Source organism: Epinephelus fuscoguttatus, linkage group LG18, assembly GCF_011397635.1.
Source record: "Epinephelus fuscoguttatus linkage group LG18, E.fuscoguttatus.final_Chr_v1".
Taxonomy (NCBI): Eukaryota; Metazoa; Chordata; class Actinopteri; order Perciformes; family Serranidae; genus Epinephelus; species Epinephelus fuscoguttatus.
Window position 1 is genome coordinate 24262689 of NC_064769.1, and position 23098 is coordinate 24285786.

The 23098-nt window shown below is 41.7% G+C and overlaps 1 protein-coding gene across 1 annotated transcript in view; it reads right to left on the bottom strand.

Annotated features, from left to right (window-relative positions):
• The window catches only part of LOC125906158 (matrix metalloproteinase-17-like), a 122399-nt gene that overhangs the window by 22534 nt on the left and 76767 nt on the right, over positions 1-23098 (bottom strand). Inside the window, exons 5-7 of the mRNA XM_049604607.1 lie at positions 7105-7281; positions 6036-6138; positions 2218-2300 (exon numbers count right to left, since the gene is read on the bottom strand). Coding sequence (XP_049460564.1) covers positions 2218-2300; positions 6036-6138; positions 7105-7281 — 363 coding nt within the window. The remainder of the gene's footprint in view (positions 1-2217; positions 2301-6035; positions 6139-7104; positions 7282-23098) is intronic.

Sequence of the window (23098 nt, forward strand, 5' to 3'; positions counted from 1 at the left end):
GTCGGCACACTGCTTTTGTCTTGTCCACTTGTTTATTTCCATCTTCGTATTTTACCCTGAAACCAAAGTAGGGATGCACCGAAATGAAAATTTGTGGCCGAAGCCGAAGCCGAATATTATTAAACGCCACAAATAATGCCGAATAATATCATTGTTCAGTTGTTCATTAGTTTTTGCAGATGAACTCCCTCCAGATTAGTGTTGTCAGGGTACCAAAAATGGGACCCACTGTGTGATACCAATGAAAATATCATGGTTATGAGTAGTATCACGATACCACAGCGAAAATGAGGCAGATGTGCCTTTTGTCATTTATGAAAAGATAAATCACTTTTCTATAATACATCAATGATATTTCAGTGGAATAAATTACTTACTGACTTATTCATACTTCAAAAACAGCATCAATAAGTGATGAACATAGGGGGGATCAAGATAAAATAAATAAATAAAATAAAAATCAACCAGCCACCCTCCTCCCCTGACAGTCCCTTCATAAGTAATGAACAGTCCCTAAAGTGCGGCGAGGTTTTTGGGCCGTTACTGCCAGAAAGAGAGAAATGTGAAATGCTCGTTTCTCCTCTGACACATCACATACCTGTGTTTGGCTGGCTCAGCTGTTCAGGTACTTCTGGGCAGTCATGACACCAAGAAGAGGATATTATTGGAACCGACTTCTCCGTTGCCCGGTAAGCCGATGGCCGCCGTATTTGACAAGAATACATTAACGTTACTGTCTGTGTCTGTGACCCCCGTTCAACCCACAACCGATGGGATTCGCTTTTCATTTCTGCTGCTGGTTGAAATCTGTAGGCTGCTTGCACAGCGTGCTGAATGATTTAAGCCTATTTTGCTCACTCAAAACTATTTTTAGTCGCAAATGCGAGTGCCGTGACAGGCAGTTCGCCACACTGCCGACATTTTATTCTGCCCGTCACGGCACGCTGTTTGATTGCGTTATCAAAACGCTGCTATTATTCGGCCATGCTTTTAACTTATTCCACCGAATACCGAATGTTTGTTTTTTGCAATATTCGGCTGAATGTATTCGGTTACCGGTTTAAATGGTTCGGCTCGCAAAAATGGAATTAAAATAAAACAAAATAAAATAAAATAATATCCTGCGCCCAATAATTCGGTACAGGGTCGTGCCGAACCGAAAGTCTCGTACCGAAAGGTTCGACACAAATACATGTACCGTTACGGCCCTACTGTGTACCTGATGTGTGAGAAGGTGCGAGGGCCTCTTCATCACTGCTTGGAGCTTTAATTATTTTTATTCTAAATGCAGTCCCTGAGGGAAATCTTGAAACATATTTATGCAAATGTAAATGAATATAATAGAGATTAACAGATCAGTTTGCACTGTGAATGTAAAAGTCAAATTTCAAGGCTGACAAGTTGGGTTGTTTTGAACTTTCCGTCTTTTGTGTATCACAAAAAGTTACAAATTCTTTTTTTAACAGTGTCATTCAAAAGGCTTTTTCCTTTCAACTGCAATGTGTCTATTGTGATCTGTACTTTTAGCAGAGTTTACCCATGTGGTGACATTTTAGAACAGCTCCAAGGCCGACTAAAAAATGAAGGTTTAACACTCTTTCAAAATTCATAATGCTGTGCTCATAACAACCAAAATATAACAGGCTGAGTCATGTCTCTCCAGCATTAGGCCTGGTTAAACATGTGTATGCAGGCCGACTCTATCCCATATGTTGCAGGCTGACTGGAGCTGTGAGCTAAATCTACATTTTATTCAATTCCCACATTTGAAAGAAAACATTGATATGGCAAAATGGCTGCAACAATCATCGCTAAACTTTTAATGTCATCCTCCGTAAATGATTAATAAAGGTTTAGAAAATGTCAGTTAAAGTTCAGCATGCTTTGCTTTGCAACACCACTTGCGCTGCTGAAGGTATGCAAGTCTGTTTCTTGTTTTTGCTGTCAGTGGGAGGCTAGAGGTCATTCCTCCAGAGGGCAAGCATGAAAGCCTGATGTAATTTTTGGACTGCAGTCTCTCAGCAGGGCTCAACCAGCTCAGTTGGGCGTCCGCATCCAACCCCACTCTTTCATCCTCATCCTCTTTCCTTTTCTCTCTCCTTTTTTTTTTTTTTTTTTAATTTGCTTCTATTTCCGCTCATTTAGCTAATTTCTTTTCATTTTTCCCACGCAGCTCTGTAGCTTTGCTTCTGTCTCTCTCCCTTTGTGACTTCGTACCTTTGAAAAAGAAGGCCTCCCCTCGTATCTGGGCCACTGCATCAAAGTGACTGGTGCATCTGTCTGGGGCATCTCGCGCCGGCCTGAGAGAGATGTGAGGGAAGTAGGAGGAGAGAACATTGTGAAAAGAGGGGGAAAAAAGAAGCTCTTATGTTAAACTGGACAGTTTAAATCTTTGAATGGTGCTGACAATAATGTTTCTGTGCTCTGAGGTACCGATCATTTAAAATGGATTACTCCATGTCTATATAAGGGACGTTTATTTGCCAAAAAATCATCAATACTGCTTTAAATTAGATATTTTGTGATCCCTTTCAAGATCCTTTTACGCATCAAACTTTTATTCACACATTTCTTTTCACCCAGTTGTGATGGAGCATGAATCAATGAAACCAGGCTAAACAATAGAGGAGATGCTATCAGGCTGACACAGCGAGGTCCCTTGGTGTGTTTATCCCCGGGGTTTTTTAAGTGATTTAAAGCACTGACGTGGCCGGCCTGCCAATGATGAAGCCATTAGCACCACGGGTCTGAGAGTGGGAGCCCGCCAGGCCTTATATTACCAACAAAGGTCTCTATTCAGAGCTCTATTAACACTACACCACTGCCTAGTGGTCAGCGTTGGTGCCCTTGTCAGGCCTAATCCAGCTTTTTCACGCATCATGACCTGATGGAGTCAGAGGGAAATGATTAATGACGGCAGTGAAAGTCCGAAAGCGGAGGGGAAAAGATGATTAAATATCCACAACTGCCTGTTTAGCTTCACCTTTCTTCTTAGTGCTGCCTTACTGTTTACTGTAGTGTGTGTGTGAGCGTGTGTGTGTTCTCTGAAACTAATTTGAATGCAGCCCCTCAGAATAAAAGCATTTTTGTGAAGTCTTTCTTTGGATCTCGCGGGGGCTACTTTAAGGTTAGTGCTTGGTCTATTGTGTGAGTGTGTGTGCGTACACTCAAAATACATAAATGGACAAAATTAAGCCTAATTATCCTTGATAATCTGAAAAAACTACAGGCTGATAGCTGCCCAACTTGCTTTAGGGAATTACTTAATTAGACGGGCAGGCTCCCAAGCTCACTCTCGGCCTCTTTGCTAATTTGCTTTGTTGGCACCTTATGACTTCATATCAAGCACCAAAAATTTTTTTTTATTTATTTATTATTTTTTTTTTTTTACAATAAATGTTGAGTATTCCCACGTGGATTCATTACATTGTTTATCAGTGGAAGTGTGCAGGGAAGAAAAGTAAGAAAATTAAAAAACAATCACAATATAATTATGCTCATGTACAGGGAACCATCAGAAAAATAGAAATCTCAGTATAATGACATTCCATACAGTTACCCTGCAATAAATACCACCTGTGTGAAGCCTATTAAGAGTGTAGTGTTCTTATGGAAGGAGCTGAATCTCTATTATTGCCCTAACTTTAATGAAGTCACCCTTTTATGGCTGTGAAAACATGCCTAGTGAAGGACTTTATATCAGCGCGAAACAGGAAAACATGTACATTAAAACTGTTTATGTGATTTTTGCAGAAGTTTCCGAGCATGTCCACCTGTGCAAACTGAAGCCCCATCGAAGAGCAGCACTTGCCCTTGTAAGATGTGTCCTGAGTCCACTGTGGAGCGAGTGTCACTTTCGGTGCCAAAATTGCACCGTGCCATTCCATCCTATTTTGATTGACACTTCTCTGTGCTGCACTCCTCAGGACATTACAGCCCAGGCAGTGTTGTGTTGAATGGGATTTACAGGATGAGTAAAGGCTGGAAAACATCAGCTTTCACAAAAAGTGGTGACTTTGGTGATGCAAGATCACTACCATTTGATCTGGGTACAAGCGTATGGTGAAAGATTCCGGGTAAGGGACATCACTTTGTGTTGAGAAGTGGTGGGGACGTAAGAGTTCAGACGATGGAGGGGAATGTACGAGGTCAGACTAGATATTTACGCAGGTTGGGAAAAAAGGCACATCCAAAGAGCATAGCCTGGGCTACTATCAAGGGCATAGGTTTTGTTTCAACGTTGGTAAGGGGGGACTCATTAAGTTGGGGGTCTGGGGGATCCTCCTCCAGGAAATTAAGAACTTCATTTCGTGCATTCTAGTGAATTTTTATGCACCAAATTATGGTGGAAATGCATTTATTTAAAGGAGAAACAAATTTAGGGTTCAGATTCAGGGGTGGCCGATATGGCCCTAGAATAATATCTTGATATTTCAGGGTATTTTTGTAATAACAATATTCTTGACAATATGACAAATTAGTAAAAAGATATTTTAGCATTTATTTAAGAACAAAACGGGGAGTTTGCTTCAAATATTCAGTACAAACAAAACAAAAATGATCTAATTTCTTTAGTTTGTGAACAACAACAGTAACTCAGAGTGAGATTCAGATTCTGTTACAATATTAATAGTTTAACAAAATAAAATCTACACAAATTACATTTAAACAGCTCCAGAATACAAAAAAATGTCCCCTGGGATCTATATATATAAATCAACAGGTGATTTCCTTCTTTTAGCAAAATCCTAAATGACTGAGTTGGGTTTTTTCCCACCTGGACCTTTATGCTCTGCCATTTCTCCTCCAATCATCACACTGTAACCTGTGACAGGCTGTTATGAAACCACAACTATCGCACGTTCACATATATGTAGTTATTTGTCAAGTCGGGAGCAGCATATAGGTATACATTACCAAAGGTTTATGACAAAATCACTTGATGATACAGAGAGAGGAGAGGGAGAGACGCTGTGCTGCTGCCAGAGGAGCCGCTGAATGAGTTCCCTCTGAGTGGTAACTCTCTAAAAGAGTCTGAGAAGTCCGGGGCTGTTCATAAAACATTCAGGACGCCACAGTTTATTCCACACTACTGAAGCTGCTCCTCTTTTTGGAACCATCGAGCGGTCGGTAATAATTTCACTTTCAGCCATGCTTGTTGTTGCCGTAGGTAACGGTATGACGTCAATATGTCAACAAGTCAAAATATCCCAAGTATCACAGTATGAATTTTTCATATGATATTCAAAATTATACCAGTATTATCGTGAACGAGATGATATGGAACACCCCTACAGGTAACAGATTTGAAATATAAAACATAATGGAATATAATGCAGGAACATTTGACTTTTTTTCCCTTCAACAACAAACACATGTGGTTATGTTTTGCCAGCACATGCACGGGGTTAGGTTTAGGAAAAAAGAGCAGGCTTTGGCTTTATAATCTCACGGGAAGTGAACACCGGCCTCCCTGGTGAAAGTCATGGTTACTGGACTTGATGATGTCATCCCGCCACATTTTCCCTTGACACTGTTGGGCACCATTAAACAGTACAGGCAACTGACTGTGTATCATGCCAACGTGAAAGGACAGCTTTTTGCGGCTGTGTCTGATGCCAGAATTCACTGACCAAGCGCCAGATTTCGACGGCGTCAGCGTGAGACCACAATGGTAGGCTAGAAGGGATTTTTTTTTAAATTTACAGAATTTCTTTTTGGATAATGCTCATTTGTTTCTTCTATATTTCCAATGCAATGTGTGTTTCCTTATTGTGCAAATAACCTAACCTGGAAATCCAGATGCCCCGCCCCTAGCAAATTTGAATATGCTCTGCACGGGGATCTGGCTCTGATGAGCAGAGCCCGCTGAATCGCCATCAGGCCAATCTAAGCATTCTTAGTTGTAAGTCAATATTTCTTGGTGCAAGCTATTTTTCATTCTCAATAAATGATGCTTTAAAAAGTGATAGAAACAAATGCCCCCAGTGTAAGTGACACCTATGATTGCAACTATGTTAATGTATTCTACTTACAGGAGAGCAGATCTGTTTTCAGGCAAGTCCAGCAGGACAGGAGGTTCAGCTGTCTGGGAGGGGTCGCCTGGTCGGTTTGTGTGGGACACTGAGTCTCTGACACCTAGGGAGACGACACATGTCAACTTGAATATAAAACATATGTAATAATAATATTCTTTTGATTCTTGTTTGATTCTATTTCATCATGTCACAACATGCCACATACTGTGTGTAATCATCCCCTCCTTTGTGTTGCTGTAATTTCTTTGTTCCATCATATACTTCACTCTTCTCTATTCTATTTCCTCACACTGCCATATCTCTCCTACAGTGAATAGTGTGATAAGGTCATATGCCATAACGAGCTCCAATTAACTCCATCCACGTTTTCATTAAATCAATAACCTTCCTCTACAGAGTTCATCATCTGCTGCTTCCTGCTTGGGGAGGCCTCTGTATCTTCACTCTGCTGAGCTGTCACCAGCAAACGGCTGCTTCCACCACTGCAGCGGGAAACATACATAATTACAGCAGAGGCTCTCGAGTCGTGGTCAGTGGAGAAGAGACGGCTTCTCTGAAGGCAGCAGTGTATGTTTCCACAATGTTTTCACACACACACACACACACACACACTCGGAGATATCACAACACTGATCATCTGACGCTGGGGAAGAGGCAGAAACACCTCAGGGACTCAAATGAACAGCTAATTTAGACGGCATGTGGTGTAGCTTTAATTCCATGTTCATGATGATATGCTGCTGTACACAATTAAGGAAACTATATATCCAGCAGATAATGACACAGGCTTGGTGAAGTATTTGAAAAAATAACCAAAAGAGGCCGACTGCAAAAAATTCAACAGTGACTTCCCTTTCTAATCACATGGCCACTTTGTTTCATTTCCCGACAGCATCTTCCCCACTACCAGTCAATTACTGAAATACCATTTTTCACATGCGTGCACTTTTTGTAACACTCGAGGCAGAATTATTAATGGAAACTCTGATGGAAATGCAACTAATTTAATCCCCGCCTCTCTTCTCTTTCACACACAACACACGCATAACGACATGTTTCCTCGTACCGTAGAGCTGCCAGACGCGGACCTTGTCTTCGTACGGAAGGTCATATTTAAGAGGGTCCCCCACAGGACCCTGGTAGTATGGTCTCATGATGGACTCCATGGCTGAGGTGTGGACCAGGCCGATGGCGTGACCGAACTCATGGACTGCAACCGCGAACAGATCCATTCCATGAGAGTCTGAAGGAGACAGAGAGCGATCGTTAAACAAATAACTGTTCACATTATGGTAAAGCATTAGACGAGGAAAGCAAACACAATCCAAAGGTCAAAGGATATAGGCCTTAGGGAGGGGAAAAATTGATAAACCACAGTATTGGGATATTTACAAGGCAATATTGTACCAGTATACAAATGCCAAGTATGATTTTTTTTACTATATAAATGATAAATATTGCAAGTACAAATTACCCTTTTGGTACCCTACTAGAACAATAAAAACAACTGCAAGAGAGATTTTGCTGCAATAAAAATGATTTAAGTGAGCTGAAAACAGAATGAAAACTTTATTTTATTACATAAAACAAAGGTTTTTAAATGTCATATTTTTACTGTTTTAATTTCACTTTTTACTATACACTTTGTTCCTGTTTTTATAGGCTCTTTTTTTCTTATCTTGCACTGAAGAGTTGCATTCAATTTCAATGTACAGTGACAATAGGATATTCTATTCTAGCATGTTCTATGTTGACAAAGTTTTCTTGAGATTTTCTTGGCTTGACATGCAGCAAAGGGCTATGAGTTAGAATTGAACCTGTGGCCGTTGTGGCAAGGACAGGACCTTTGTACATGGGGTGCCTGCTCAACCAGGTGAGCTAAATGGGTGCTCCATGTCATGGTTGTTTTATTCTTAACTTTCTTTACGAAATTCAGAATGCTACCTGGATAAAAATGGGCAGTAAATGTTCATTCTAAATTTTCTAATAATTCTATAATAAACAGTATAGATTAGGGTTGGGTTATGTTTACCAAACTGACATATGACGATGCCTACAGTAGCCCCTTTTACACTGCCAGATTTCCAGATTTTGGCACATTTTGCTGGCAAGCTGCGAGCGTTTATACACACAGAACCGGATGGGCGAGTTGATCCGGGGTAGTCATATTGGCAGAACCCTTTTAGTTTAAACAGACCAAGGCGGCCTTTCGCAACGGGAGGGGCTGTTGGAGGAGCTGTTGATGACACCGCACGTGCGAGCCACTGGCAGTGGATAAACAGGAAACAGCTGATAGCAGGAATTAGCGAGCAGCTAGTAGCAAGAGGGAAATGCAAACCTGAAAGACTCTGTGAAGATGAGCAACTGGGGAGACCAGGAATTGTGCGCCCTCCTTGTCCTCACAAACCAAGAGGCCATTAACCGTCAAATGACAGGGACGGTGAAAGACGGGTTGATTTACGAGAGCCACGGCTTCCCTCCCACGTCACTGTTTACGTCACATGCTGAGCTACACGTTTTGTTACTTGCTCACGCCCCCCATTGACCTGAAAGAGGCGCATTCTGTATCAACAAAAGTAGGTAGGCGGCATTTTGCTGCACTCCCCGATTTTGTTTTTATACTGCCAATGCTGAAAAAAGACTGATTGGGCTTTCCTGCAAATTTGCACAATTCCTATCTAACAAGGGCTATTGTATTGGACGGAGATATCGTTGTTGGGGGAGGGGGACAAAAAGACATGCCTTAATCAACCACCTAAACTTGACCCAGGAGCCACCAGCTTTGCACAGAGTTTGGCAAGCGAGCATTTCATGTATGTAGCTCCTTATAAGTGGGAACCTTGTACAGAAGGACTTAAACTTGCACTCTTTGGTTCCTCTCTGCCGTTTCAAAGCACTGTTGCGGGATTTTTGTACAAAATCTTCTATATGCCAATGTCACGGTGTGTCTTGGCTGATCTTTGTAATCATGCCTTTTTTTTTGCATTTTTATTGTTCATTTCAGTAAATATTAACATACTTTTTGGCTTTTCTTTGTAGTAATCTTATTTTGTGTTTTATATTGCCAGTTTTAGAGCTGTACATTTTTTATTCTGTATTTTTGTTCTGTGTTGTCTGTCTGTAACTTATGGTGCTGCCTGTCTTGGACAGGACACTCTTGAAAAATCTTAATCTCGAGAGGTTTTTCTGGTTAAATAACGGTTAAATAAATAAATTAATCATCATAGCACAATTGTCAGGAGGACTAAAGACTGAGACAAGGACAGAGCATAATGGCGTTTGTGTCTGTGTGTGCGCAAAAGAGAGGTTAAGAGGAGGTAAATTATACACACTATGTTTCTATAATTTATTAATAACTCACTCCGGACACTGCTTTGTCAATTTTTGACCCACCTGCTGAAATGCGTGATGTTTAAATACAGGGAGTATAAAAAAACAGACAAAGACACAAACGTCAGACAGCCCAGCGGATGTGAGCAAATCTGGTGACAACTTCACGATGATAGCCACAAACCTTATCGCTAAAAAATGTTCCACTTTGCCCATGTGGCAGCGTACATATCATCTGATAGATAAATCAGAGTTGGTACTTTTTAAACGTGCAATGAATACTGTTAGTGCCACCACAAACCCACGTCCTGGTCTTTAAATGCTGATGTTGTGCTCAGTGGTCAATGACCGACAACCATTGCTGACAATGGCATTGTCCATTGGCCTAACCCTGATACAGACTACCTACACCTCTTTCATAATGAGGCAACATCCTGAGAAATATCTCGAGAAACCTGTTCCCAAACAATGTGGATACTGCTCAGCATTGCATGAGGGGGTGAACATAAGTTACGACTGTGACTGTTAGTTACAGTGTAATTTAGAGACATAAGATGAAGATGTGTTGTAGTTTTTCTAATTCTAAAAGTGTGATACCCATCAGATTCTACTGGCTTTTGGCTATGTGTGGGAAACTAGTTGTAGATTCCGGTAATGTGCGAATGGATTACGGATTACTGGTAGCGCGCTTTTTATCCACAACCCATAGTGTGGTTCAAATGGTCAAACACATTGAATGCATTGTTCAATGCATTAAGAGTTTGTGTATGAACAGAGCATGAATAGATGTTTTGTAAATGGCTTAGGAAGGGCCCAGTGGAGAGTTTCACCAATGTGACCAATGTCCTAAGTTGACCCAGTCAAACCCCTGTACAGGTATTCTATCCTTTCTCAGCTCATCTGCTTATGGTGCAAATTAAGAGGCGTGACAGACAGCTCAGGAGGCTTTGAGTGCTGTTAGGCATGTGGTGTAGTGAGATAACTATGGTGAAATGGCCTGAGTCCCTCGGCTGGCAATCAAAACCCGAGTGTGGAGAGACACCTGAAGAGGCTGCAGGCTATTAAAGCATCTTTTCCTCTATTTTCAGCGAGGAGAAGAAAAGAAAAAGCCTCCCAAACTCTTTGTCTGACTCTGCCAAGCAAGACAAAACCTGGGGCTCGGAGATTTTGATTTGCAAAAATATGGAGAGCTAGCGTGTCAGGCCAAGCTAGCTTAGAGTTCCTTGGTGGCTAGGCTGAAGTCTGCATTCAGTTAACCTAAGGTTGGCCTCGGCTCGGGACGTGCGCTCGTGCTTACAGTACCCAACTGGGGTATTCAGAAGGCAAATGCCAACTCTAATCTACAGGAGCACATGGTGCAGAGAGGAAAGGTGGACAAAAGGAAGGCGAGAGAGAGAGAGAGAACAGGGGCTCAGAACAGAGTATGTACCATGTCATCATATTCACGGTCCATGGGAGGTTGACAGAATGAACGTAATGCCTGTGGACAAAGTAGGAGCGGAGAGAATTGGGAGGATGAACCAGATTCATTTAGGAAAGCAGAGAGAGAGATAGAGAAACAGAGAGGACTTTTGTGTAGCTGTACAGACTATTGAATTCTCTCATATTCTGGGGTTCCTATCTTTGTTCTCCTGGATTCACCACTGAGCCATTACATAGGTTTATATCAACCTAAATGATTTCATTACAGGATGCTGAAGATGGGCATTACTCAATTTAGACCTTTGAACTCTTCCAGTCGTCCATTCCTTCAATCCTCAAAAACCTGGATCACAGGATACACTGACTTTGATCTTAGAGGACCTTTGAAAGACATATGCCTGGTTACCTCAAAAATATCTCACACCCTGCAGTGGCCCTGAAGTTTGCCTACAGGGCCGACATGTTTGTGGAAGACTCAGTCAACATGAATCTGTGGTAACTTTGACAGCCTGAGATATTATATAAGGATAATGTTTTAAGACCTAACACCTTCATTCCACAACATCAGCTGCTCTTTTTCAACAATATTTGGTGGAAAACGTGCATGCAGGCTAAAATTCAACCTTACTGTTCTGTCAGGAGATGCAGTGACTTAAACCAATGATGAGTAAGAAAAATAATAATGTTACATGTAATTTGTTAAGCTATGAGTAGAGGAAAAAAGTGAGCCTGCAGGCATGCTCTGTTTACATGGCAACTCGCGCGAGACTGGAGACATGCAGAGATGTTCTTGTTATCGAGTCTCGCAAGTTGCCGGCTAACTGACCACGGTGAGAAATGATGCTATAAAAGTGAAGTAAATTACGTCTTTTCAAGTCAATTTTGCATGCTGCGGCTTCAGGGCACTTGGATTATGATGGACAAGCCGTTCTGACATTTTTTAAATGCATTAGTGGAGTTTTATTACATTTTCAAATTGATTTTGGATGTGGGTTCCATGCACTTTAAGTGTATGGAAAAATCCGGCTAGCTGTTATCCTTCGATATCCCGAACGAGTTTTGTGGATTAAAAAACTACACTGGACTTCTTGTCGGCATGAGGGTGAGTAAGTACTGTCTGTATTTTCATTCTGAAGTGGTCATTTCCTTTAAGTTTAAGACTAAGTGTTCAACATTTAAAGGCACTGTATGTAAGAATGTGGCCAAAACGGTTACTGCTGCTACAAAATACTGCTGCGAGTCATGTCCGCCCCCGCTCCCCTACAGATTCGAGGTTGCTGACAGCGGCACGCTGGAGACTGATTTGTTTGCCCACAGGCGGCTGCCATGGTAGGGCCGCGTCACCGCGTCCTTGATCTTCTGTTTTCCAGTGGACTGTTCGAGCAAGTCCGGCTTCTCTGCTGCTAACGCTGCTGCCAGGATACAGCTGAGGAGGAGCCGGCTGCCAATGCTATGTACCGGGACACTGCTAATGCTGCTTGCCGTGCTGCTGTAGCTCAGTCGTAACTGTAACTGATGCTGAGACTCTACTGACTGCCTGACTGGTAGATGGCGGTGGGTGGCGCAACAGGCCAAAACACAAATTCAAAACATAAACATGATTTGCAGACTGCAAAAATTTTTTTTAGATGCAAATATTCTGGCTGTACTATTGTTGTCGGTGAGATCAGTATGTTATATGAACATTATTCCTTAGTCTCTGTGACATATTAGGATGATTTTACAACTATTTGCTTTAGATTTCTTACATATAGCTCCTTTAATCATACGAACCTATCTGGGTTACATATTAGTAAGCTAACCTTGGCTTTGTTCGTTCTGTAACCTACGTAACAGATATACCAAGTAGTTACACGGTGTAGCCCAAATATTTATTAAAATGAATCTCTACATAAGAATTATGTGTATAGTGACCCTCAAACACTTACCTTATAGTCAATTTGCATTCATTAAGACAACATGACACAACAAAACTCGGTAACAGGACACTAATCTAAAGGTTTTTAGTTCCTAGAAAGTAAAATCTTCCTTTGGGGTCACTCTTACTCAGTCATCAAGAAGACTCATCAGATGGGATGATGATTCATGCAGCAGCTGAGGACATACAGCTGGCCAATGACGGTGGTGTGGCCCACGGCCAACATCCAGTCCACCATTATGCAAAACATTGCTCTCACGGGAAAAGACCAGACCAGACAAATTATTGAATAACCAGAGATCATTGCCAACAACTTCCTCTATCTCCAAAATATCTGCCACTCCAGACCCAAGGAGCCTGCATCCAACATCATTACCAACTTCCTCCAATGCACATCATCCAAACTCTTCCTTCCAGGAAACAACTCGGTACAATTGGAGCCAAAAGAGCCAGGCACAAAAACAGCTTCTTCCCCCGAGCAGTGCTCCTCATCAATACACCTGCTTTCCCCCAAACTGGTAAACAGAGTGGACAACAGCAACTTAATATATAACAGCAGCTGCTGTCTCTGTGGCAACATACATTGTCCCTAATCAGGTTAGAATGAAAGTTGCATTTGACACAACAATGCAGTCCTTTTTGACTTGGTTTTATTAACAATAATGTTTTCTTTTCTTGTTTTCCTCACAAACAATGGAGGTCTAGAGTTGGTAGTGGTGCTTTTACTGTATGTCTCCTTAACACAACAGCCTATATAGAGTTTAAAGTTTTATATTGTAATGATTAATTTTGGTCTGGGATCAAACTTCGTCGAACTGCACTGCAGTATCTTTTCTTGTATTTCTCATTTTGTTGTTATGGATACAATTTGAAACTCGTCAAGGTTTTCAGTGGCAATATTAGCTGTGGCAAAGACAGTCCTCCCTCCACTTCGCAATTCACATGGCAAGGACGATGTTTATTAGCCGATCAGTATACAAGCAAGTTAATGAGAAATTGGCGAAATGCAAACTGAATAATGGGCCTGGAACAACCTCATGCAACGCATAATCAGTTTATGTTGTGGTTGAGTCATTCCTCTTCAGCTCTGGCAGAATTAAGTTGACAATGATATGCTGATATACAGTTTCCCTCCCCATTGGTGGCATCAACAACTTCCTATCAGATCCACAAAACTAAACAATAAAGGTACATAAGGGCAAAGGTTTCTGTTGTACATACCTCACATCTGTTCAGAAGCTGTGTGTCCACAGTGTATCTATTGTGTCAGATCTTACACGGTATGATGAAATCACCTTGGTTTATACAGCACCCTCCGGTGCTCAAGGTAAGGATCATTTATTATGCAATGAACACAGTTCAGTCAAGTGTCTCATATATTGTGATGTGGTATGATGTAACCGGCCTCCAGTACTTGGATAAAGTTTAACAAGGACAAAGCAGCTAGCTCAAATACCTTTACATTTGATGTGGATCCTTGTAATGCCCTGGCCTTAAATTACAGCAACTTTGCTTGTGTTTATTTATCTTAAAGGTCCAGTGTGTAGGATTAAGGGGGCTATGTTGGCAGAAATGGAAGAAAGTATGATTAGGGCTGTAAAGTTCTGGGGCCAACACATTCTCACTCCGACCTCGTCACATATTGATGTGCTTGGTCATGGACTTTCCATGTCCACATGACATGCAAGGTGCCCTGGGTGTGTTGGCTGTTGACATTCTGGGACACCGTGTCAAGTTCTGCCTGTTACATGTTACTGTTACAACATACTTTTCTATTTTCACAGAAAATTTAAAGTTTACATACAGTCTCTTTCAACAAACACAGGTGGTTGGGTTAAGGCAACAAAAAACGCACGAGGTTAGGTTTAGGAAAAAAGAAAAGGGTTTTACTCTAGAATCTTACGGGACATGAACACCGCTCTCCCGGGTGAAAGTCGGTGTTTGTTGGACCCATCTACCACACCCCACTCCTCGCTTTATCTCGAGCTCGCGAGATTTCAGGCACGGTATGAGATCGCTGCTTGTTCTCACGATATTTCGGCCGCGCTTTGGAAGGCAGAGCTAAATGTAAACAAACATGGCAGCACACCGGTAAGGTAAGACAGCACATTTACATGTCATTTTCTATATGTTCTCTTACATTTATCCTAACGATATGAGGCGGTCTTTGTGGAAAAAAGCTTGTTTAGTGGACTAACTTTGCACTTGAAGATTGCCCATTCACTTACGTTTTAACAGGTCTGACGCTACTATGCGCCCCAGCTGTATCTAGGCTAACTGCTAACATGCTAACTATTATTTTTATGTCACTAGTCACTTGAAACAAATTTAGGACGATAGGAGACAGGTTGAAATAAACCGAAATTTCCCTTTAAGGTACTTCTGCCTCCATCTTAACTGCAACATGACCTAGTTTATGCATGATAAATGAACACACCCCGAGAAGAGAGTTCTACGACCAGGAGAACCTGCTGGATAGGCTTTTGATTTTACACTATAGATTTGACTGAATACATTTTTGTTTCGATTTCTTCCCTCAATCGTTTTCTGGTGTTTGGGGGATCAAATTCACTTTGTAGTATGTGCTTTCTATGATTGCATTCTTCCAGAAGTATAATCTTTTTCTCCTCTGACCAATGTCTTCTTTTCTCCTGCCATTTTTTCATTACTTACCTATAGACCCTTTCAGGGCCGATGTCACGATAATATCATTTCATTAGCTGAAGGCAAAACATGACTCTCCACCACAGGGCTGTAGGCTACATAGGAGTCTTAAAATGTCGTCTTGTTGTGTTATTAGGTGTCAGAATAGAAAGAGTCATGGCTCAAAACTTTTTATCACATAGTAGCCACCACTCCCTGTCAACTGAAACAAAGACAACTATGGTTAAATGCGATAAGACGGGATGGTACATTCAGACAATGCTTCGAATTTTTGAATGGTCAAGTTTGTGCCAGAGTGCTCTCCAGCACTCAGAATGAGTATTTCTGAATGCACCACTTGCATTATCTTCCTCCATTGTCTAAGACAAGCCAAAAGAACTTGCTAGCTATCGCTGGCTAATGTCTGTGGAGAACTGTTTTGCCTCCAGCTAAAAAACATTATATTGTTTACTAGAAGCCAACTTTGTGAGACGGTAACAGGCATCACAAGCGTGAGTCTAAGCAAACAAACAATCTCCATGTTAACTTTTACCACTGGGAAATCTTGTTCAACACAGTACGGTTTTCCCTAACTAAGGAAACCTTTTAAGGGATTCTGTGCAACTGTTCAAGTCCTCAGCTAAGGAGAAATTAAGCTTTAAGTGTTATACTTAAGGAGAAAACATAAGGTGTTTTGTGCAACTAGTCCCTGGTCAGTTGGTCAACTGTTTGGTTGTTATACTGTTGTCTGACTGAACTCTTATTGGTCAGACAATTGTTGGTGTTATTTAAATAGGACCACTTGTCCACCAAAATGTTTCTTTATCCAGCTGAAAAAATGACAGCTGTTACTGGTCAGCACTTGTATTGTCCTCTGATGATTGGGTCTTTGCTGTGTTTGGACTGCCCCTTCTCCACTGTGACTGGACGGCTGGGTACAGTGACGAGCGCAGCAGTTTACCGATTAACAATCTCAGAAGACATTCAGTCTCTAAAAAGCACCTGAAATTTCAAGTAATGTTCTCATCTTCTTGTCTTTTTAAGTTAGAATCAGTGCAATGGAAACTCAGATACACAATTGCTGCATCAGCGAATCTCAAATTCCCAATTTAAATTATAAAGTAACAGTAATGGTGTAAAAATTCAGCAAGTGCTTGAGCACAAATTTTCTGTGGTAACTAGTTGCAGGCCACCAGAGCACAATCCCTTCCTAATATCTCCTGCATGATCAGTGAGCCTTAACAGAGCTCTGTAATTACATGTTAATCCACTGGAGGTACATGAACACAGCTCAGTCATGTATTATGTAAACTTGCTGACAATGTAAGTCTGTCCACTTGCAAAGTGGTTCAAATTTAACAAGAGTGACCACTGGCAAGCTAATGAATGTGTTGCTTCTAATTTTGTCCAAACTCAGTGGATGAAAACACAAAGTTTAACAAAGACAGGAAGGAAAGGTAAACCAAGGATAAGTAGGTAAGGGTACTTTAGTGGATAAGTTTCTACACGGCAGGTACTGTCTCACTCTGCCCTCCTCTTGTCCGTACTTGTTCTAACTTTGTGGTTTGTTCATTGTCTCTGGATTCTGATCCTGTTGCTATTTTCTGCGTGCTGCTGTCCTGTTTTCTAGTCTGTTGTGCACTTTGTTACTGTCTGCTTCTGTTGCAGCCAGCATCAGTCTGGACGTGCGGCAGTATGAGTGAGACCCAGGGCAAGGGCAAGATGTGACCTGAAATGAAGGGTGGGTTTAAAGACAAAACTTTAAATTACACTTTCAGAAATGCTTTATATCACATAATGTAGCCCAGAGAGACTAAACTCTGACACTCTCCCTATATATCAGTGACTTTGCCATGTTCCTCGTTCTTTTGGAGGCTGTAACTCCTACACAACTTCCCCTATTCGCCTCTACCGTCAAAACAGAGAGAGGGACAGAGAAAGAAAAGGACAGTGACAGTAAGTTTTTCTGCTTATAACTTAACAGTCTAACTTAAGATTTAAAGGGACAGTTCACAACAAAATCCTCAGTACATATGTTTCCTCTTACCTGTAGTGCTGTTTATCAGTCTAGATTATTTTGATGGGAGTTGACGAGTGTTAAAGGTATCAGGCGTAGAGGTGTCTGCCTTCACTCAAATATAATGGAACTAGATGACACTCGGCTTGTGGTGCTTGAAGTGCCAACAAAATACATTCAAAAAACTCGACAGCAATGTCTCTTTCCAGAAATCATGATCCTGTTAATCAAGATAATCCACAGACCTTGTTGTGAGCAGTTTGATGTTGGAACTATTTTCTTTCTACTGAACAACACCTGCTAACTGTATCATTGCTCAGAAGGAAGCGTGCATCTTAGGGCTGTCCCCTAGTAGACAACCAAACGTTAGTTGACCAGAGGTCATTAGTCGAGAAGGTGAAGGACGAACCCACGGTGATATGTAAACTCATCTTCATTGGTCGACTACAAACATGACGTATCATCTGAATAGCTACATGCCCATTAGCTACTTAGCACAATCATTACTGCTTTGCCGACAGCGTCATTAACAGGCGGCTCGCTCAGTGTGTGACGTGCACTTGTAGATAAAATATAGGCCTATATTAATGAAGGTTCATTAGTACGGTTTGTATTTCTCTGTAATGTAGCACAGTGCTAACAATGTTACTGATACTATTCTTTCTCACACCTTTAACTCAGAACCATTGTGTTGGCCCGCCCAAAATATATCATTTAATAATTACATTAATATCATAAACATGCAGGCGACTAGTCGACTAATGGCCCTAAATGACGACTATTGGTCGACTAGGAAAATTCTTAGTCGGGGGGCAGCCCTAGTGCATCTACTCATGGACGAGAGGCCTGAGCTCGTGACAGCACAAGATGTAAAGTTTCATGGTGTCCTCCTTGGCTGAGCTGTGATGTTAGCTAGCTCAGTGGTGCTAGGTGAGCTAGCAGTAGATGCACACTTCCTTCTGCATGGTGTGATACAGTTGGCAGGTGTAGTTTGGTAGAAACAAAATAGTTCCTACATGAAACTACTAACAACAAGGTTGATTTTTTGGAAAGAGACATTGCTGTGGAGAGACTGTATTTTTGGCGCTTTGAGCACCACAAGCCGAATGCCATCTAGCTCCATTATATCTAAGAGAAAGCAGATATCCCTACGGCAAATATGTCCAACATTTAGCAACTCACGTCAAACAATCTAGATTGATAAACAGCACTACAGGTAAGAGGTAAAATATGTATTTTTGATTTGGGGTGAACTGTTGATTCAAAGTGAATAATGTCTAATGCGCACCTGGGGGGAAAGTGATTTGGGTCGCCCTAATGGACTGTATGTGTGTGCATGTCTTATTATCTTTTAAGAAGTTTATATTATGCTAATATAGTAGCATTAAACTACTGTTAGCGCACCATTATCTTTTTTTAATAAGTGTTTATTCTCTCTAACAGAGGAAAACATCCTCACAGACACATAAACAGCACACAATTGCAGGCAAGCCCACCAAATTAGAACACACACACACCGAAAAAATTGAATGTCATGAAAAATTCACCTGCTTAATGACACTTTTGTTTTTGTCAGGGTAATCAGTTTGCAGAAGCAGATTGCTGGCAGAGTGCTAATTAATAGAAGCAATCTGCCGCCTGTCAAAGCAAAAAGAGCACTTCCAGACCTCCACTCATTTGATCTCACCGAGATCTCTTCCTCTCAGGACTCCTAATGGACACCGGAACCATCAATCACGCAGCAGGGGTGAACTGGTCCACTAAATGTGGCGCTTAATATTCCACTATTCAGCATCATCATACACATTAGGAGATGGCCTTGGCGGACCCAGATTTTGGGTCCCGCTGAGAACAATGCAATGGGAGATGGGGGAAGGGAATTAGCAAAGGCAATTACTCAGCTACGGATTTGTGTGATAAGGTTCATTTTTCTAAAGACGATTACATAGCTCTGCAATCTGCTGAAGCACCAACATTCACTTTTTACCCTCTGGGCTGACCTAACAAGTTTACATCTTCTCAAGGGATTAGCATGCTTTTGAAAAAAGTTGCTAAGAACAACAATTTATGAATCTGATAGCTTTGTGGGAGCAGAGCTGAGTCGGGCAGGACTTAACGTCTGCCGCGCTTACAGGCAGAACCACACGTAGAAGCAGCGATACTGACATCAACTATGCCTTGGAGACGAGTTGATGATGCTGGGGGAGGATGTTGTGAGATAGCAGCAAGGTGAGGCTGGCAGAGTGTGACTTGAAGAAATTAAGAGTTGTTTAATTAACTTTTTTTCCCCCCTACGCCTCAGTGCACCAGTCTGGCAGCCTCAGAGTGGGAGAGAAGGCAAACTCAACGGCTTAACAAAGCGTTATAATCCAGAGGTGAGCTGAACACTCCCAACACCCCAGAAGAAGAGAGAATTCTACCAGGTCTGTGGCTATCTTTGGGGAGCTGATTAAAGACATTTGGGGAGAGTTTTTGTCTTCAGAAGATTTAACAGTTCAAAATAGCAGTCTGTGCTTGCTTTACAGATGAAAAAGTCTGATGCAGTGGAATTTTCAACCCTTGAGGGGATTCATCACCGTGGAAGAAAGAAACATCACTGAAAACAGTCCAACCAGGTATGATTCACACAATCGACCCATATTTTCTCTCCCATCGAAGGGCACTTTGCTCTGCTAACACAATGAAGTACCATCATCTTTAAGTCTCCACGAATTAGAAATGCCAGGCAATATCAACTCTTTAGAATTAGCACTTAAAAGCATATTAAGGGTAATAAGCGTTTATACTGTGGGTTTAGTTTGACTTATTTCAGTGGTTTAATCATCAGTACAGATGTCTTTAAAGAATGTATTTTGTATTTTTCAACCTAGACCCAATTTTCCATGTTTTTGTGGATAAATAACTGATGGGAACAACCATTCTTGGAACTGGCTCACTAATGAGTGATAGCACTGCAGCCAGAAAAGGCAAAACAGGCAGCAGTGTAACCACTTGGGGCAATCATTTGATGTCAATTTACGTCTACTAGAGCCCCGTTTCCTCCAAACACTTTCGGTATGGTACCTTTGGAGCCAACAGTAACCCTTCAGACATGGTACCTAGACCCTGGTGTTTCCACTGCAAACCGTACTCTTTCATGTGGGTGGGGTTGTTGTCACTCACTGCTCCGTCCAGCACTCACTGTATTTCCTCATTAGTGTTGCTGTAGTCCACAGGAACAACACTCTGCAACGCTTTTTTTTTTTTGTCCGAGTGAAGACTGGGATATATGCTTCAAGAGGCAGCAAAACATCCTTTCATTTTATAGTTACAGTTTACTAATAAAAGTCTCCACAGTATGAACAGTGGTTACATGAGCCTAAAACCAGCCACAACTCTGAGCAGAGTGACCGTCCGCTATTGACCAATCAACAGACTGCAGTGTTCACAGCTCCACCTTTTAGTACCAGATCTGTGTGCTAGGTACCCCAACAGAGGAGGGACCAAACATGGGACGGTACAGAACGGTTCCATTGGTACCATCCACAACTTTTCACAGTGGAAACAGAAAAAAGCGTATTGAACTGAACTGTAATGTACTTGGTGGAAACAGGGCTTATGATCCTTTTTGTTTATCAGAGACAGCCCTGAAATTGCCATCATCAAAACCACCAGATGAAAATCCATTGAAATAAAATCCATTGACATAAATGTTTTCATTTTAACGGTAAATTAATGGTTTACTTCAAACAAACCAGAATTGGTGATTGTTGGAATAGTAAAAAGAAGAGCAAAGACAAGTGTGTTTTATGATGATAAAATCACTATTTATTCAAATGGAGTCTGGTGGGTTTGGTGATGGCGACTTTGGGGCTGTTTCTGGTTAAACAACAGACACAGCATTGTCTTTAACAAAAAGGTCTGTCTCTGTAGGGATCCTTTCCATACGTTGTCAGACACTTACAATGATTGTCTGTCAGTGGCAAAAACAAACACTTTAAGCAGACTTAAATCGATGCTGCACAATTGCTCTGAGCGGCTACATTGCCACCTGCTTCGCTGTCTGCAGCACTCTCAGTAAATACTGGACCAATTTCAAAAATTATTGCTCCCATTAGTCACGTAGACACAAAAACACTGGAAAACAGGGTCCAGGTTGAAAAATAACAAGGTTAGCCTTTAATGCAATTTTTCCTGTAGCTTAGAGGTTGTTAGAACCTGTGAATAACTGTATTTTGGATAGCACTCTGATGGCAGACTATTACGGCGCAGTGAGAAATAAATTACAGTCATATAGACGAGGTCAAATCTCTGACCGCTCCCGCCTACACAGGCCTGCTCCCATTAACCAAACCTACATCTCTGCAGCTGCCCCCCCCCTCCCCCATCGCCCAGTGCACACATTCAAACACACACTCAGGCTAGACTACAGCATCCTCTGCTTGTCCTGCCACTGCTGGGGCCTGGTGGGAGGTCTAATTGGAGCAGATTGAGCTGCTGTCCTGTAACATATGGCTCACAGCCCTGACAGCGCAAAACAAAGGAGGGAGAACCACACAGGTCCTGGCCCCATCACAGACTCACCAGCTGGGATAGACAGCATCGCTCTCTCTCTCTCTCACACACACACACCCTCTAAGCTCTATCCTTCAGGTTGAAGTTTAATCTAAAACATGAGCCCACAATGCACCATGCAGCTCCGGATCTTTCTATAGACATCTCTTGTGGACAACAGAGTGAAACAAAATGCTGAAGCAGTTTCAGGCTTTAGATCGGTGATATCTGAGAATGAGCTTTTAAATTCACAAAACGTGCTGCGTCTGCTGTGACGGCTACCCCACACTTACCCATGAATAAAACAAACTTATTCCATGAGCATCTTGTTAAATCCACAATACCTCCTGTCAGCTCGCTGAGAGATGTGATATCAAACAGAGACACAGGGTGTTTCCACACCAAGTTTGTTTGCTCTGGTCCGAATCAGTTGATAAGCTGGAACGTTTCCCCTTGTTTCAGTTTCTTTTCACACAGAGACAAATCCAAGCACACCAAACCACACTCTGCTTACTGGTCAGATATATCAGGCGGGAGCAAGACAGTTAGAGGAAGGTTCTTTGTTTTGGATCAGTGCATATTTCTGTGAGGGGGACATTGCTATGCAATATAACACATAGCAAAGGCAGAGTTGGCATTTGCTTATAACCCTGGTAATTATCTGGGCAATGTACCATGCAAAACTACACCTGCAGAATGCAGACTGAATGATATACTGCTTCAAACTTTGCAAAGAAGACATGCTGCCTTCAAACACCTGAGCAGAAGAAAGGAGCAAATGCTGAGCATGTACAACGACATGCTAACTGTTGACATGACAACAAGACATGTTCAGCTTGAATAGTTGTTGGCTCGTAGGGTAGATGGCTACAGAATACTCTGTCATCATTAATGAATTAGGCATGACACTACAAAGGAGGAAGCTGGGTTTGGATTGAGGTTGGATCACATTCCCACCACAAACAAACCGCTCCAGAGTTTGTTTGGGACTGAACAAAGACCACCTCCTCCTTTCAGCGCGGTTGTTTTGGTCTGCACCCGAGAGCAATTACTATGTTCACACCTGCTCAAATGAAACACATCAAGGGGGAAAACAAACCACAGTCTGATTCAACTTGACTAAAAAAGCACAGGTGTGAAACAACAAGAATATTTTGGCATTGTGTTTCTGTAGACCACAACTACATTACATTTGTG